We start from the raw sequence: 19,707 nt of genomic DNA, 5'->3' as shown, positions 1-19,707 counted from the left end.
ATTCTTTACAAATTGTATTAGTAGTGGCAAATGATGCAAGAAAGCAAGCTTACATTTATTATTTATTAAAATTTTGTATATTCATCAGCCAAAAAAAAATCCTATTTTGCCTATCCCCTTCAATAGTTTATCTAGTTCTTCCTTGAATTTATTCTAACTATCCACTTCTACAACTGGAAGCTTGTTCCAGCAATCAGCCACCAGTTGGCCCAAGTTAAACTTCTGCACATCTATTCTACAACCATCCTTCCTCAATTTGTATTTGTCCACTCACGTGCATAGTCTGAGCAAGAGGAAGAATGCAATCAGCATTCTTCCTCTTGTCAAAATTATTTTTTGCCTCCAATTCCTTTGTTACTGCATCATAACAGCTAATCAGACTTCCCCTCTAAACAAACCCATGATGTGATTTCCACATAATTCCTGTAACACTTCTCTTGTAGGATGTGTGTATTATGTGTTAATACCAAATTTGAATTCTTACAAATTTTGTCCACACCACTGAAATCATTATGAATTGCCAGATGTCTTCTTCTGAAACAAAATTTATATGATATATGGGAAGCAAGCAACAATAGTTTGCAAAGAACAGCTATAATAAACTATCAGGTCCTTACAAATGACTGTGCCCTTGAATTATACAGAATAATTCAAGTATTTCTCTAAATTGTCTTAACTGTTCACACATAGCCAAATGTCAACCAAAACAGTTCAAAAGTGAAGTTCCAATTATTGGTATAAATGAGCATAACTGCAAAGTGGAATTTTTTAAAACATAGGCCATTCTTAAAAAAAAAAATAATAATAAAAGGACAGGTTATGAAAATTTATTAACTTATTTCTCACAAATAAGATTCCACAAAGACTTATGGTGGCCACCATCTTAAAATCAATTCCTTTCTAAATGTGTTTACCACAAATAGGAGTAGGTCAGACAATACAATGAACCTTTAATATCCTGAAAGTACACAAATCATCTGAATAGTTTTTCTTCAGCACAGAACATAGACTTATCACACAATAAAAGGCTGATTTGATCCTACTAATTCTTTAGGTTTAAATAGCATCTGCATTCAATTACAGTTCCAAGTTTTAAGCAATTGACTGCATATTATTGTACATGTTGGCACTAATGACATTAAGAGTAGGAGACCTGCAGAATTACTTAACAAGTACAGGTCAATGTTGAAAAAAAAAGTTGCAAGTTAGGGTTAAATTTGAAAGTGTCTGCAATTCTGCTCAGACATGATAGGAGGGAATATATGATGAGACTTGTCAATCAATTCAGTCCAGGAGAGATTGTTCAAGGCTAATGGTGTAGAATTTTTCTCAGTGTGATCTGTGCTTGTTAACAGGAGAGACTTCTTCTACAGGGATGGATACACTTAAATAGATAGGGTGCAAGAATATTTACTGACTATCGAGGCAGTGTTAGGTGGATGAGAAAACAGCTAGCTTGGGAGTATACACAGACTAATATATTAGCAGTAGCCACAGGCAGAGGGGGAAGTGATTCTTGCACTGCTTCTATTGAATTGAGCAGCAGCCTGAAAGGGAAGAAAGTTGCTGGGGACCTCAAGAACTGATGGAAGTCATCATGAAATAAGTAAATACATGGGCTGTGTTAGGGTAACTAAGAGTAAAAACAAGTACATGAGTACATGTATACTTGCATGTGCAACAATGCTAAGAGTATAATAAATAAATCTGATGAATTGAAGTGCTGGTCAAGACATCAAAGGCAGATATTGTTGAGCTATCAGAGACAGTGTCACAGTGATATAAGACATTGGAATTTGAGGAGTAAACCGTGTACAGGAAGGATAGACAGGATATGAAAGGAGAAGGGGTTACGCTGTTAGTTAAGAAACAAAATCAATGGAAGAGCATCCAGTTCACACGTGTGGACAGTGCAATGTTCAGTCAGTTTGGTGTGACATAAGCAGTGGGAAAGCAAAATTGAGAGTAGGAGTGTGTTATATTGACTTGAACTTGTAGATTGATCACTCACACAGTAGCAACACTTTTGTGGGATTTATTGGATTGTTTTCTAAAGCAGCATGTTCAAGAAGCAACCAGAGGAAGTAATACTCTCGATCCGATTACCAGCAGTGATTATTCATGTACTGAATTTTGAATTTGCAATAAAGGAACCACTAGGCGGCAGTGATCACAGTGTACTTATGTGGGATTTACTTAAAGATGTAACTACTATCAGGGTTAAAGGGAAGGATTTTTGCTTTTGTAAAAGTAACTACAGTAGTCTCAGACAGTTTTTAAATTCTATACAGTGGGACAAACTGATTAAGTAACCATTCAAGCAATTAATCTCGGAAGCTACTAGGCTTTTCATACCAACTAAGAAATACTGTTCAAGGTTTAGGCCCAAATGGATGTCAAATGAACTAATGAGACTTGTGGCAGAGAAGAAAAATATGTGGGATGCATATAAATTATCAGGCGACACAGAAGCCTATGGCAGATATAAGCTAGTCTGTAATCAAGTCAGAAAGGAGGTTAGGCAAGTGAAGGCAGACTAAGAGAAATCTTTGGCAAAGGATCTAAAGAAACACAGCAGACTTCTTTAATTATGTAAACTCTAAAAAGATAGGGATGAATCAGATTATATATGATCCTGCTCAGATAGCTGCCAAACTGAATAAGTATTTTGCATCTATATTCACAGAGGAGGAATTCTGTAGGGAAGTGGAGAACAGAAGCTTATTTAACTCTAACAGGGAGTTGGAGTTTAATAAACTCTATTAATAGAGTTTAATAGAGTTTAAACGCTAAATGATTTTGTAATAACTAAGAGCAAAGTGGAGGAGAAATTGTTGAAGTTAAACATAAGAAAAGTACCTGGGGTGGATGGGATCTATCCAGTTATATTAAAGGAGGCGGCAAAGCAACTAAGCAAACTCTTAGCCATAATTATGACAGCATCCTTGGACTCAGGGGAGGTTCCCACGGACTGGAGATGTGCAAATGGTTATCTCCAATTCACAAAGGGAGGATCAAAGGGCGACAAGTAATTACAGACCTGTTAGTTTAATTTCTGTTCCATGGAAAATAATGGTGTCACTGGTTAAAGAAGCTTTGCAGAATCATCTACACAAGATTGCAGTAATAATGCAGACACAGCATGTATTTAGCATTAGTAGAGGCATTTGATGCAAGAAAGCAAGCTTATGCAGCATCAGCCAAAAAATAAAAATAAAAATAAATAAATAAAAAATAACCACTTCCACTTCATCCCCCTCTGTTCATTCGAAATACCTGTCCAGCTGAGCCTTAAACTTATTTAGGCTATCAACTTCCACCACAAGGGATGGAAGTCTGTTCCACCAACCAACCACCCGCTGGCTAAAGGCAAATTTCCGCACGTCTATCCTACATCTGCCTTTCCTATTTGAATTTATGCCCTCTCAGGTATGCCTTTTGAGCAAGAGGAAGAATCTCATCAGCATTGAGCATGCTCAAACCATTCAAGGCTTTATACACCTCTATCAGATCACCTCGTTGGTGCCTAGTCTCCAGACACTGTAATTTGCAAAATTTAAGCCTTTCTTCGTAAGAGCACCCCTTTGTTCCATTCACTAATCTTGTTGCCCTTCTCTGTACTCGTTCCAGCAACTCTACATGCTTCTTGAAATGAGGCCTCCAGGCCTGTATACAGTACTCTAGGTGTGGCCTGACCATTGCCTTATACAAGGGAATAATCACCTCCTTATCCCTGCTAGAAAAATTCCTATATATCATTGACAATACACCATGAGCTACTCTTGCAGCCCATCTGCACTGCTCAGAGAACTTCATATCTGCCTGCACAACCACCCCCAGGTCCCTTTCATTCTCTACCACTGTCAGTAAAGTAAAGTAAAGTGTGTTTGGTGTCAAGCGGCACCAGGGGTTTCCCCCATCTCCGCATTGCTTGCATTGTGATGGGTGTGCCAGTTTACTGGAAATGCCAGAGATTAAAAAGTGTATGGATATTGTACGTGTAGTGTCATGTACCGTTGTTCATCTGGTCATTTAGCCGCTGGACCCCTACTGAGGCCCAACGTTGCCCAACTTTAGCCCCGTGGAGGCAGACCAGGAAACACCAGTCGACTAAGATTTACTCTGGCAGGTCCTGCCACCTAATTTCCTGAGATTTCAGTGGCTAGGACCTTAAAAAAAAAAAAAAAAAAAAAAATATATATATATATATATATATATATATATATATACACACACACACACATATATATATATATACACATATAAATATATATATACATACGCATAAAACACACAGGTGTGTGTATATATATATATATATGCCACACACAAACATATACAGGGTGTTTCAGTTAAACGTTTCAGAACTTCTAAGAGGGGTAGGGTACATCCTGACAACTCTAAATCATATAGCAATGTGGGATCGGAAATGCTTTCCTGAAGCGGTGTTGTACAGAGAAGCACCATAAAGAAAAGAGACCGTAAGTGAGAAATCGTTTTAATAATGCATGAAAAGAAGCAAAAGGTACATGGTAAGTGTTCGAAGTTTCTTCCACGGGCTACAATGCACGCCTCACATCTCCGACGCATGGACATCCGAACATTCTGGAATACTCCAGGCGAATTTCGAATTTCTTGAACAAGAACGCCAAGTTAGTAGGATGGATGATTACACGAACGCAGAGTTAGCCGATATGCATTTGGCATACGGGGCTGCAAATTGTAGTGGGCCAGCCGCACAGTGTTTGTACGCGGAACGATATCCGACAAGGCGTATTCCCAGTCATAATTTCTTTGCAAGACTGCACCAGAGGTTAGCTGAGAGAGGTTCATTTGAAAGAGCTGACAGGGACAGGGTAAGAACAGCACGGACTCCAGCCGTCGAACAGAATGTGCTGCAGCATGTACAGGGGAATCCAAGAACGAGTACACGAAGTCTAGCAAACGCAGTCGGAGTTTCCCATTGCAGCGTCTGGAGGATTCTCCGAGAACAAGACATGCATCCGTTTCACGTGCAGCGTGTCCAGACACAGCAACCGGAGGATTATGCACCTCGTATTGCTTTCGCACAGTGGTACCTTGGAAAATGTGCTACAAATCCCCTTTTTCCTGCTGAAGTGTTGTTTTCCGATGAGGCATCCTTCACAAGGGAAGGAATTTTCAACACTCATAACGACCATATCTGGGCGGTCGAGAACCCGCATGCAATACGACGTCGTGCAGCACAGATTCGATTTTCGGTCAATGTATGGGCCGGTATTATGGGAGATCACCTCATCGGACCTTACCTGTTACCGTGTCGTCTAACCGGACCTATCTACTTGATCTTTCTGCAGCAAGTATTGCCACAACTTTTGAGAGATGAACAGATTTCTGCATCGACGCAACAGACAATGTGGTTCCAACACGATGGAGCCCCTGCCCATTATAGCGGAGATGTTCGTAACTACCTGGATGTCACATTTGGTCAACAGTGGATCGGACGTGGTGGTCCCGTGCGTTGGCCTGCTCGGTCACCCGACCTATCATGTCTTGATTTTTATTTCTGGGGTCATATGAAATCGCTAGTTTATGACACCCCTGTTGACAATGCTGAGGAGCTGGTTGCAAGAATCGCAGTAGCTGCCGAAGAAATTCGAAATTCGCCTGTAGTATTCCAGAATGTTCGGATGTCCATGCGTAGGAGATGTGAGGCGTGCATTGTAGCCCGTGGAAGAAACTTCGAACACTTACTTTAATCCATGTACCTTTTGCTTCTTTTCATGTATTATTAAAATGATTTCTCACTTACGGTCTCTTTTCTTTATGGTGCTTCTGTGTACAACACCGCTTCAGGAAAGCATTTCCAACCCCACATTGCTATATGATTTCGAGTTGTCAGGATGTACCCTACCCCTCTTAGAAGTTCTGAAACGTTTAACTGAAACACCCTGTATACACATATACACACCCTCAATGCGCTTGCGTGGCAGGGAGGCGCCAGGAATGGGAGGCCGAGAGTAGTGGGCAAAGGTGATTTTAGATTGTGTGGGGCATTGCGTGCAGGTAGAGTGGGGAGTAGATTGAAGACTGGGGGGGGGGGAAAGGCAGAGACATGGAGCCGATAGAGAAGACAGCTCCAGTTTACAGTGGGGCAAGCCCATGCCCCACCAGAGAGTAAGAATGGGGGTGGCGCGTGGGGGAGATACGGTGGAACCGTCACCTCCCCACCACTGTCAGTGTAGTACCACAGAGTTGATACATTGCTCTGGGGTTGCTGTTTCCCATATGTAGTACTTTACATTTGTCAATGTTAAACTTCATTTGCCACTTCTCAGCCCATCTGCTCAACCTTTCCAGATCATGTTGCAGCAGCATAGTGTCAGTAGTGTCCTTGACAACCCTGCCAACATTCGTATTGTCAGCAATCTTGGACATTAAGCTTGATATACCATCATCAATATCATTTATAAATACAGAAAACAATAATGGACCCAATACTAAACCCTGAGGGACTCCACTAATAAGATTAGTCCACGATGAGCAGTGTCCATTGATTACCACTCTGTCTTCTCCCCCTCAACCACCCCTTTTTCCATAGCAGCAATTTGCCTCCAATGCCAAACTTCTCCAATTTGTGCAGCAGTCTTCCATGTGCAACAGTATCAAAAGCCTTTCTAAGATCCAAGTATATAATATCAAAGTTATTCCCTGCATCCAGTTCTTTTGTGACTGCATCATAGTATCCAATCAAATTGGTCAGGCAAGACTTCCCCTTAACAAAACCATGCTGTGTCCGAGCTATAACTGAAGTCTTGTCTAGATGATCCTGCAGTGCTTCTTTAACCAGTGCCTCCATTAATTTTCCGGGAACAGAAGTTAAACTCACAGGTCTATAATTACTTGTGTCAGCCTTTGATTCTCCTTTGTGAATTGGGGTCACAATTGCACATCTCCAGTCTATGGGTATCTCCCCTGAATCCAAGGAAGCTCTCATAATTATGGCTAAGGGTTTGCTTACTTCCTTTGCTGCCTCCTTTAATATAACTGGATAGATCCCATCCACCCCGGGTGCCTTTCTTGTGTTTATCTTCAACAATTTTTCCTCCACTTTACTCTCAGTTATTACAAGATTCTGTAGCTTACTGCTAGAGTTGAATACACTTCTGGCATTCCCCTCGCTGAATAACTCCTCATGTGTGAATGTCGATGCAAAATATTCATTTAGTTTGTTAGCTACCTGAGTAGGATCATCAACAATTGACCCATCGATATCAAGTGGACCAATCTGATTCATCCCCTTCCTTCTAGAGTTTACATAAGAAAAGAACTCTTTGCTGTTTTTCTTTGCATCCCTTGCCAAAGATTTCTCGTAATCTCCCTTCGCCTGCCTAACCTCCTTTGTAACTTGATTACAGATCAACTTGTATCTATCATAGGCTTCTGTGTCACGTGTTAATTTGTATGCATCCCATGCATTTTTCTTCTCTGCCACATGTCTCATTAGTTCATCTGATATCCATTTAGGCCTAAACCTTGAACAATATTTCTTAGTTGGTATGTAAAGCCTAGTAGCTTCCAAGATAAGTTTTTTGAATGCTTCCCATTTTAAATTTGCTGTTGGTAACATCATCATTTGGTCCCACTGTATAGAATTTAAATACTGTCTCAGTCCATCGTAGTCGCCTTTACGAAAGCAATAACCCTTCCCTTTACCCCTAATGGTAGTTAACTCTTTGAGTAAATCCCACTTCAGTACACTGTGATCACTGCCACCTAGTGGTTCATTTATTTGCAGATTCCTAATGCATGAAGAATCACTACTGATAATCAAATCAAGAGTATTACTCCCTCTAGTTGCCTCCCGAACATGCTGATGTAGAAAACAATCATCCAATAAATCCACAAAAGCCTTGCTAGTGTGTGAGTGACCAGCCCCCAAATTCCAGTCAATATCTGGGAAATTAAAATCCCCCATTATAAGACTCTCTGATTTACTGGCCCACTATTTCCCTGTACAGTTTCTTATTATACTCATCAGAGTCATTAGGCCTATAGCACACTCCTACTCTCAATTTTGATCTCCCAATGCTTATGTCACACCAAACTGACTCGACACTGCACTGTCCAGCGATGTCGACTGGCTTCACTTCCTTGGATTTTATGTATTTCTTAACTAATAAGCATAACCCCTCCTCCCTTCCTATAGACATTGTACTCCCCAAATTCCAGTTCTGCATTCCTTATATCTGTGTGACACCACGTCTCTGAAATACCAAAAATATCTGCCTTTGATGTTTTGAGCAATACCTCAAATTCATCAATTTGAGGTATTGCTCAAGGGGATTTATTAATGGGAAATCTTGCCTGACAAATTTGATTGAATACTATAATGCGGTCACAAAGGAACTTGATGCAAAAAATAATTTTGATATCATATACTTGGAATTCGGGATAGCTCTTGACGCAGTTGCACACAGAAGGCTGCTTTACAAATTGGAGTAGTATGGCATTAAGGGAAAGTTGCTACAATGGATAAGGGGATGTTTGAGTGGTAGAAGACAGTGGTTATCGTTAGACACTGCTCTTTGTGGACCAATGTTATTATTGGAGTCCCCAGTGTCCGGCCCATTGTTGTTTTTATTTATCAATGATACCGATGAAAGTATATCATGCTTAATGTCGAAGTTTGTAGATGACACAAAGGTTGGCAGGACTGTTAATGACAATATGCTACTGCAATGGGATCTAACAAAGTTAGGTAGATGGGCTAAAAATTGGCAACTGAAGTTTAACATTGACAAATGCAAAGAACTGCATATGGGTAGCAGTAACTCCCAGAGAAATGTACCAAATGTGTGGCACTAACTCAGGGTAGTGGAGAATGAAAAATGCAGTGCAGACAGGCTGCCAGAGCAGGATAAGGGGCTTGTCAATGACATACAGGAATTTTTCTAGCAGGGATAAGGGGCGATTATCCCTTCATATAAGACAACTGTCAGGCCACACCTTGAGTACTGCATACAGGTCTGGAGGCCTCATTTTAGGAAGGATGTAGAGTTGCAAGAACAAGTACAGAGAAGAGTAGCAAGATTGGCGAGGAGAACAAAGGGGTGCACTTACCAAGAAAGGCTTAAGTTCTGCAAACTGCAGTGTCTGGAGACTAGGCACATGCAAGGTGATCTGATTGAGGTGTATAAGGCCTTGAATAGTTTGAGGAGGCTCAATTTGCAGATGGGATTCTTCCTCTTGTTCATATTACAAACCTGAGGGGGCATAAACTGAAATTGAGGAACAACTATTGTGGAATAGATGTGTGGAAATTTGCCCTTAGCCAGTGCATAGTTGATTGCTGGAACAAAATTCCATCTGTTGTTGTGGAAGTTGATAGCTTAGGAAGAACTGGACAAATGTTTGGAGTGAATAGAGGGGTGAAATAGGAAGGTTTTTATTTTGTTTGGCTGATGCTGCATAAGCTTGCTTTCTTGTATTATATGCCTCTACTGCTAATGCTTTTTAAATTGCCCACCTGCAAAAATTAATCATTCCTTTAATTTTTTCAACATTGAAGAAAATGTACAGCTTGGATATAAATTAGATAAGAAATACTTCTCCATGATAAATATTTACCCCATATTAAATAATTATAAGATACTAAATATTTGTAAAGAAATCCTTTTGATGAAGTCAAACAGTCTGGGGTTGCTTTTGTATTTTAATGCTTAATGTTATTTCATATGTGCTATAATTAAAGAAAATCAAAGAATTTACAACACTTATTACTGGAGGGAAAAAATTTAACAAGGAAGCAGAACTTTTTTTTAAAAGTGAGAACAAATATTAAGATAATCTTCAGTAAATCTTTATTGGTACTTCGATCCATAATTTGCATTCCAATTTTCCACTTCTCTTCTCTGAATATTACGTTGAGCACGGTTTTAGGCAGTGTTATCAACAGTGGGAAAACTAAACTTGGTTATGTCAATTTTCAGCATGGAGCAAACTAACAAAACTCTCATATTAAAGAAGGTAAACAACTTTATAACAAGGTGTGATTATATACAAAGAAAATATACAGAAGTGTTCATTTTAATTATACTTTTTCTAAACAAAAAAATGTTTTACTAATGCATTTTGTTCTTAAAAGAATATTAAGATCAGTTGTAATTAATGTACACATACTTTAGAAACAAATTTCATTACTTTTTTTTAAACAAATTTGAAGGCAACTGTCTCTATGACAATTCAACCAGCAACTCCATTATTTTCCTTAAAACAAAATTCAAGCTTACAGGTCTATAATTGCTCATTTTGCCCTTTGATCCCCCTTTCTGAACAGAGCAGACATCTGCACATCTATAGGAACCTTCTCTGAATCCAAAGATGCTCCCAAAATTAAGGTCAAATTTTAATATAATTAGGTAGATATCAGCAGTCCCTTATTTACTTTTAGCCTCAGCAACTTCTCTTCCACTTTCTTGTCAGTAATCACAAGATCATTTAGCCCTAGTTATAATACGTTGTACTTCTGGTGCCCCCATCCCTAAAATCTTTTTTGTATATGAATATAGACGCAAAATATTTATTTAGTTTGTCAGCAACCTGTTGACAAACTAAATCACCAATAGTTTTGCCATTCATATCTCATGAGCCAATATGGTTCTTCTTTTCCTTCAACTGTTAACATCAGCAAAGAATCCTTTGATACTTTTCTTTGCATTCTTAGCTGAGGACTTCTCATAATCTGCCCAGTTTGCGTAACCCTATTTAGTGACTTGATTGCAGACTAGCATTAGCATTAGTAGAGGCATTTGATGCAAGAAAGCAAGCTTATGCAGCATCAGCCAAAAAAAAAAAAAAAACCCACTTCCACTTCACCCCTCTGTTCGTTCAAAATACCTGTCCAGCTGAGCCTTAAACTTATTTAGGCTATCAACCTCCACCACAAGGGATGGAAGTCTGTTCCACCAACCAACCACCCGCTGGCTAAAGGCAAATTTCCGCACGTCTATCCTACATCTGTCTTTCCTCAATTTGAATTTATGCCCTCTCAGGTGATTTTTCTGGGCTAGAAGAAGAATCCCATCAGCATTGAGCATGCTTAAACCATTCAAGGCTTTATACACCTCTATCAGATCACCTCGCTGGTGCCTAGTCTCCAGACACTGTAATTTGCAAAACTTAAGCCTTTCTTCGTAAGAGCACCCCTTTGTTCCATTCACTAATCTTGTTGCCCTTCTCTGTACTCGTTCCAGCAGCTCTACATCCTTCTTGAAATGAGGCCTCCAGACCTGTATACAGTACTCTAGGTATGGCCTGACCATCGCCTTATACAATGGAATAATCACCTCCTTATCCCTGCTGGAAAAATTCCTGTATATCATTGACAATACTCCATGAGCTACTCTTGCAGCCCATCTGCACTGCTCAGAGAACTTCATATCTGCCTGCACAACCACCCCCAAGTCCCTTTCATTCTCTAACACTGTCAGTGTAGTACCACAGAGTTGATACGTTGCTCTGGGGTTGCTGTTTCCCATGTGTAGTACTTTACATTTGTCAATGTTAACTTCATTTGCCACCTCTCAGCCCATCTGCTCAACCTTTCCAGATCCTGTTGCAGCAGCATAGTGTCAGTAGTGTCCTTGACAACCCTGCCAATCTTTGTATCGTCTGCAAACTTGGACATTAAGCCCGATATACCATCATCAATATCATTTATAAATACAGAAAACAATAGTGGACCCAACACTGAGCCCTGAGGGACTCCACTAATAACATCAGTCCACGATGAGCAGTGTCCATTGATTACCACTCCCTGTCTTCTACCCCTCAACCACCCCTTTATCCATAGCAGCAATTTGCCTCCAATGTCACACTGCTCCAATTTGTGTAGCAGTCTTCCATGTGCAATAGTATCAATAGCCTTTCTAAGATCCAAGTATATAATATCAAAGTTACTCCCTGCATCCAGTTCTTTTGTGACTGCATCATAGTATCCAATTAAGTTGGTCAGGCAAGACTTCCCCTTAACAAAACCATGCTGTGTCTGAGCTATAACTGAAGTCTTGTCTAATTGATCCTGCAGTGCTTCTTTAACCAGTGCCTCCATTAATTTTCCTGGAACAGAAGTTAAGCTCACAGGTCTATAATTACTTGTGTCAGCCTTTGATCCTCCTTTGTGAATTGGGGTCACATTTGCACATTTCCAGTCTATGGGTACCTCCCCTGAGTCCAAGGAAGCTCTCATAATTATGGCTAAGGGTTTGCTTACTTCCTTTGCTGCCTCCTTTAATATAACTGGATAGATCCCATCCACCCCGGGTGCCTTTCTTGTGTTTATCTTCAACAGTTTCTCCTCCACTTTACTCCCAGTTATTTCAAGATTCTGTAGCTTACTGCTAGAGTTGAATACACCTCTGGCATTCCCCTCGCTGAATAACTCCTCATGTGTGAATGTCGATGCAAAATATTCATTTAGTTTGTTAGCTACCTGAGCAGGATCATCAACAGTTGATCCATCAATATCAAGTGGACCAATCTGATTCATCCTCTTTCTTCTAGAGTTTACATAAGTAAAGAACTCTTTGCTGTTTTTCTTTGCATCCCTTGCCAAGGATTTCTCGTTATCTGCCTTCGCCTGCCTAACCTCCTTTGTAACTTGGTTGCATATCAACTTGTATCTATCATAGGCTTCTGTGTCATGTGTTAATTTGTAAGTATCCCATGCATTTTTCTTCTCTGCCATATGCCTCATTAGTTCATCTGACATCCATTTTGGCCTAAACCTTGAACAATATTTCTTAGTTGGTATGTAAAGCCTAGTAGCTTCCAAGATAAGTTCTTTGAATGCTTCCCATTTTGAATTTGCTGTTGGTAACATCATCAGTTGGTCCCACTGTATAGAATTTAAATACTGTCTCAGTCCATCATAGTCGCCTTTACGGAAGCAATAACCCTTCCCTTTACCCCTAATGGTAGTTACCTCTTTGAGTAAATCCCACTTCAGCACACTGTGATCACTGCCACCTAGTGGTTCATTTATCTGCAGATTCTTAATGCATGAAGAATCACTGCTGATAATCAAATCAAGAGTATTACTCCCTCTAGTTGCCTCCCGAACATGCTGATGTAGAAAACAATCATCCAATAAATCCACAAAAGCCCTGCTAGTGTGTGAGTAACCAGCCCCCAAATTCCAGTCAATATCTGAGAAATTAAAATCTCCCATTATAAGACTCTCTGATTTACTGGCCCACTCTATTTCTCTGTACAGTTCCTTATTATACTCATCAGAGTCATTAGGCCTATAGCACACTCCTACTCTCAATTTTGATCTCCCAATGTTTATGTCACACCAAACTGACTCAACACTGCACTGTCCAGCGATGTCGACTGGCTTCACTTCCTTGGTTTTTATGTGTTTCTTAACTAATAGCATAACCCCTCCCCCCCTTCCTATCCTGTCTATCCTTTCTGTAGACGTTGTACTCCCCAAATTCCAGTTCTGCATCCCTTATATCTGTGTGACACCACGTCTCTGATATCCCAACAATATCTGCCTTCGATGTTTTGAGCAATACCTCAAATTCATCAAATTTATTTACTAAACTCCTAGCATTGGTGTACACGCAAGTATACCTGCACCTGTTTCTATTCTTAGCTACCCTAACACAACCCATGTGTTTACTTGTACCGCAATGGCTCCCAGCAGTCTCTGAAATACCATGCATCTTGTTTTTCAGGCTTCTGCTCATTCTAATAGAAGCAGTGCAAGAATCTCTTTCACCTCTGCCAGTGGCTACTGTCAATCTATTGGTCTTTGTCTCCCCCCAAGCTAGCAGTTTTCCGACCCACCTAACACTGCCTCGATAGCATCAGCAAATATTCTTGCACCCTTTTATTTAAGTGTATCCCATCCCTGTAGAAGCAATCTCTCCTGTTAACAAGTACAGTCCAGGCTGAAAAAAATTCTACCCCTTGAGCCTTGCACAATCTTTCCAGGGCCGAATTGATCGACAAGGCTCTCATCATATACTCCCTCCTATCGTGTCTGGGCAGAATTGCAGACACTTTCAAATTCAACCCTAATTCTCGGCTTTTGTTCAACAGTGACCTGTACTTGTTAAGTAATTCTGCCGGTCTCCTACTCTTAATATTATCAGTGCCAACGTGTACAACTATATCACCTTTTGTGCCCTTAAAAGATGATATTCGCTCTACAACGTCATCAACCTTTGCCCCTGGCAGACATACCCTGGTCCTGTTCCACCTATCTTTTTTACAAAGCATGTTCCCCGTTTCCCTGACAATAGAGTCACCAACAACTACTAGTTCCTTTGGGACCAGCGCATTCTGCCTTAGGGGTTGTCTCTGTGTCACGCGATGCCCAAGTGCAAGCTCTGGCGTTGATGTGGGCAGCTGAGAGCTTGATGGGCCCCTCAATTTAGTTTCTTCGAGGGCATCCACCCTGTCCTTCAAGCTCTCATATAGGCCCACAAGAACGCCGAGTTGTTGCCTGATATCGATACACTCCTTGCATCGCGCACACACTAGTTTGTACTTATTGTAGGTCTCCACATCCCCTGCTAATTTATAATCATCTCACACATTTTTCTTTTCTGCCACTAGTCTCACTGGTTCCTTTAACATCCATTTAGGTCTAAACCATCTTGAACAATATCTCTTGGTTGGTATAAAAAGCTTAGTAGCTTCTGATTACTTCTCTGATATTTTGAATTTACAGTTGATAATATCGTCGCAGTTGGTCCCACCAAAAGGAATTTAAAAATTGTCCAAGCCTACTGTAGTTGCCTTCTTTTCCCTTCACTCTTAAGAGTAGTTAACTTTAATATAATATATCAATATATTATACATTAATATATTAGTTTTAATATATCATTATAAATCAATAAGCTAGTAAAAGATTAAAAGACCACATCAAATAAGGTATTTAAACAACTAAGTATTAAATATGATAATTAAGTTCCAAGAACTGAGTCCAATGCACAAATGTAAAAACATATAGGCTCATGATGTAACACAGCCATTCAACTGTTATAACTGCTTTCCTCTACAAGGAATTTACATATCATGAGATAGATTCACACAGTCATGTTAGAGCTGTTGCATTGTTCAAGTAGAGAGAGTATTGGAAAAGTATGACTTAAACCTACAAACTGACAAAAGAAATGCATTGGGACACTATCTCAGCTTGCTTTTCATTAGTCTGCATGATTTCATGAAGGATGCAAGTACAGTAAGTCCAAATTATGTAACTTCGGACTTGGATATATATTTTTTTTCACTCAAATTATTTTTATTTTTTAGGATTGTAAAATTTAAAACAGCAAAACAGAATATTAAGCAATCAATAACGACGAACACAGCATGCACAAATTGCACAAGTGAGATACGGAGTAACAAGTTCAAGAAGCTAAAAAAAATAGGGATGAAGAGAAGATTCTGAAAATTTGTTTTTTTATATGACTGAAGATTTCAGTGAAGGGGACACACATTTCAACCACAATAATGTAAAAATCCTCAGAATTCTAGCTATCGGTATTATCACAAATGCAATAAGATTAAACTGCAAATTGTTTTTGTTTTATGGTAGTGACCTCCAGAAATGTGGTTTACAAAAATGTGAGCATGTGAGCTCACATAAGGTGATAACTGTGTTTCCGCCTTAACCCTGTGAAGTTCTTTACAGAAAATTTTATTTCGACTGTTATCATGGTGCCGACTAAGAGAATAAGTGCCTGTGGTACCAGAAAATCTACCAAGAAAAGGAAAGCGATCGATTTGGATCAGAAAATTAAAACAGTGAGGAAGTATGAAAATGGTCAAACATCAACGTGTGGAATTTAGATTTGTCAGTGGTAACAGTGAACACAATAATAAAGGAAAACATAATACAAGAAGCAGTGAAGGAATCGGCACCAATCAAGTCAACTATAATAACCAAGGCTAAGAAATACATATCAGTTTTTAAAGTACAATAACATCCATTTTTTTCTTCATTTTATGTTTTCTTTTCTTATGTGCCACTCCAGCTACTTCACCACTGTCCCCAGATAGTTTTTAATCGAACTAATTAAAAATAACCATTTATATATATATATATATATATATATATATATGGCTAATTAATAAAAAATATATAACTATTTTTCATTCTTCTAAGGACATTTATGTGGTTTTTGTAATTTTAGCATATCAGGGGTATAGTAGCAATATTTTATTAGTCATTCCAGACTTACGTAAGTCCTGGAACATATCTCTTACATATGTCGGGGACTTACTGTATCTGCAAGATAAGCATTGTGAACATCCAAGCAGTGCTTTAAACCCCTGAAAGAGTCAAAAAGTTCACACACTGATTGCATCTGATTGTCTAATGACTCTTCAAATGATGGAAGGACAATGCCACATTACTATCAAAGCAATTTCTGACAGAATATTTTGGCAAGTAGAAGATCTGGACTAGGTTTGTTCACTACTGTGACTGGTGAACAAAATCCTTCAGAGTAAAAACACTAAGCACTCATTGGAACCATTTGTTTTTTTCTTGCTGATTCAATTATAACAGATGACAAGTTGTGGTGTTGATCAATCTCTTTAATAGCAAGAGAATCATAACAATTTGTTCCAGCAGATAAGACAGTGAATAAGGAGAAATGAATGTTTTCGATTGTTTGATTAAAAGAATTAGCCACCCAGGGACTGGTTACTGTTGGATGATGACACTAGGCAGCATTCTGTACTGATTATCGAGTAATTTTTGGCAACGTAAGCAAAACCACCCTCGTCATCCCCAATTTATCTCTTCCAGACTACTTGTTCCACAAAATCAAGTTCACACTGAAAGCACGATTTGACAATCTAGACAACATTAAAAGAAATGTTACAGAAGAATTGTTGTTGTTATTTGATTTTTAGGAGCATTAGCAACTAAGGCCATATTGCTCCGGGGATATGCGATGGTCATTCCCTGACCTTTCTGCATCCTCCATATTTGGTGGTCATGGGCTCGAACCCCAGTCTAATCAAGAAGAGTGTGCTACGCGCTGCTGCTCCTGCCCACCTGGCTACGGAGGCGCCGACAGAGGAATTAGTGTTGGTAAGTGTGCTAAACTATATTTAGAAAACATTTTCATATTATACAAACGACCTCACAAGTGTATAACTACTAGGTGCAATTATTTAAAAAAAATTGTTATTTTTTTCCATTGTAACATTTGGTTTTCTTCAAATGACTGAGTCCTGAAAAACCTGGTAAATCAATGCCTAAAATTACTGTAGTCAAAGCTCCTTAACAAATTGAAAAGCAAATTAATTAGTTTTCAATAAGTTTCTTTGAATATATTCTATTTTATTATACTTGATTACCTGCAAACGTGCCAATCAGCTGACAAACATTCACTTGTAGAGATAATCCACACAAAACAATATGGCCTTAAATGTTAATGTTCTATACAAATAATAATAAAAAATGCTAATCAGTGGCAATTTTATTTGAAATTTCCTATTTCCAATATCCAAAAAAACTTCAGTAATAAGCAGTCAAGAATGATCTCTAATAAGCTAATACAGAAAAAAAAAAAAAAAAAGCGTTCTAGCCCATCCAGATACTGATTTCTTGACGATAAGCACCAACCATTAATTGAAATAGCTCTTTACTGTGACCAGAATTTACAAATTAAAATAACATATTTACAATAAAATTTAATGTATAAAATAAAACTGCTATGATACACTGTATAAGAATTAAAACTGTAATAAAATCTGTTGAGGAAGCATCAGCTTCCTTCCTCTGTTGAGAAAGGAAGCTGATGGTTCCGAAAGCTACAGGTTTTATTGCTTTTAATCCAATTTATTTTAGGTAATTTTATTACAATGATTTTATTACAGTTTTAATTCCTATACAGTGTATCATAGCAGTTTTATTTTATTTTATACATTATATTTTATTGTAAATATGTTATTTTAATTTGTAAATTCTGGTCACAGTAAAGAGATATTTCAATTAATGGTTAATGTATGAGCTTATTTATCAAGACAAATTTACTCAACCTCAGAGGCCTTTTCCAGGATACAGATACTGATTACTGGGCAAGTGACAAAGCAAAAAAATCCGATTTAACCTCTGTAAAATTAAAATTACCACATTTCATAGGAATATCCTCGATGTTTAGAAATAAATCATTATCACTATTTATTCGTTTCACGAATAAATTTCATCAGCGAAATTTCATATGCGCCATTATCTCAGAATTGCGAATGGTGATGAAATGCCACTGTAATTGCAAACTGACAGTGACATTATTTTAGATGAAACTAAAAACAATTCCCAATTCCTTTAACTCTACTGAAAAACAATTCAAACAAGACAGAGCATTTGTGATCTCCTCCACTCCTGGCGCAAACGAGTATGTAAAAACGTCCATGGAAAGAAATTCCACATATTTTAGATGCATTCACCTATCCAAGGCGTTCAACGGGCGTTTTGTAATATGCTCTGACCTTGGCTGTCTTCAAAATAAACACAAATTTATTTATATCAAAAATATAATAAAAATCTGTGTAAATTTAACATAAAAATGAAGAAGTTTCGATATTTTCCCATTGTTTATCTTTATTGCACAAATGGCTACATAAACTCACTTAAATGCTTCGAATTTAGGTTTCGAAAACAAACCACCGGATTCCAGCATTGCAGGCAAAAAATCGACAAAAGTCAGAGCTCCTCCCAGAGAAGCATGCTGGCCGGTTGCTTCTGAATATGATGGAGGCACGAAATTATCTTCCGAATTCGACAACGAAGCCATTTCACTGACAGAATCAGAACCTCAAAAACATACCATTATCATAACGCGCTTGCAAAAATCGAAGTTATTACACACAGTTTCGTAATGCTCATGTGATAAATATTAGGGAACAGTTACGCCGCCTATGGAGTAGTTGGTTCTCTCTACTTACACTACTAACAATAATACAGGGTGACCATAATTAAAGTATTCCTATTCAGAGCTCTCTGTAGCTCTAAGTAATAAGCGGAATGCCACCAAAATTATAAGTAAACTATTCAGGGCGTGGAAAGAAGAATCCTGTGAAAAACAAAAATTTGTTCCACAATCTGCCAAAAGGGAATAATACGGTACTGTACAAGAGGAAAGACATGGCAAATTACTAACAAATAAATAATTAAGACAAACCTTTAATGTGTGCCTTTGCAAAAAAACAGAAAGAAACTGAATTGCACTAAAGTTTTAAATCCAGACTAAAAAATAAGACACCTGAGAGCAGTGGCGGCTCTTGACTTTAATGTAGTTGCTGCGTCTTAAAGTTATATTAAATTGCCTTGGTTATACACATGGGTTGTTGTGTAAAGTGTATTAGTTGTCTGACGGCACCAGGGGTCCTCTATCTCCGCGTTGGTTGTACACCGGTGTGTAAAACTTAAGGTGTGAAACACTATTTCTAAAGGTTACAACCACAAAATCAAACGAAACAGCTTGTGGCGAGTTGCATAACTGTGGCCGTTCAATAGAAAGCTAGTACACATGCAAATATTTCAATCGTGATGAGAGGGCTAACATAAACAGATAAAAGCACCAGTTCAACATAATTACCGAACGGCGAGGACGATTGTTACAGACGTTCGATTGGTTTAATAGAGTGCTGCAGACAACGAAATGGCCAGTAGACAACATATGGATAACTTTA

At 38.6% G+C, this 19,707-nt stretch overlaps 1 protein-coding gene across 1 annotated transcript in view; it reads right to left on the bottom strand.

Annotated features, from left to right (window-relative positions):
* Positions 1-18,864, bottom strand: part of LOC150090151 (uncharacterized) — a 118,008-nt gene extending 99,144 nt beyond the window's left edge. Inside the window, exon 1 of the mRNA XM_090368973.1 lies at positions 18,646-18,864. Coding sequence (XP_090225099.1) covers positions 18,646-18,809 — 164 coding nt within the window. The 5' untranslated portion in view covers positions 18,810-18,864. The remainder of the gene's footprint in view (positions 1-18,645) is intronic.
* Between the last annotated feature and the right edge of the window lie 843 nt (positions 18,865-19,707).

Source organism: Mastigoproctus giganteus, chromosome 2 (genome assembly GCF_048544385.1).
Source record: "Mastigoproctus giganteus isolate SK-2022 chromosome 2, ASM4854438v1, whole genome shotgun sequence".
Classification (NCBI taxonomy): domain Eukaryota; kingdom Metazoa; phylum Arthropoda; class Arachnida; order Uropygi; family Thelyphonidae; genus Mastigoproctus; species Mastigoproctus giganteus.
This window is presented reverse-complemented; position numbering and strand designations above follow the sequence as displayed.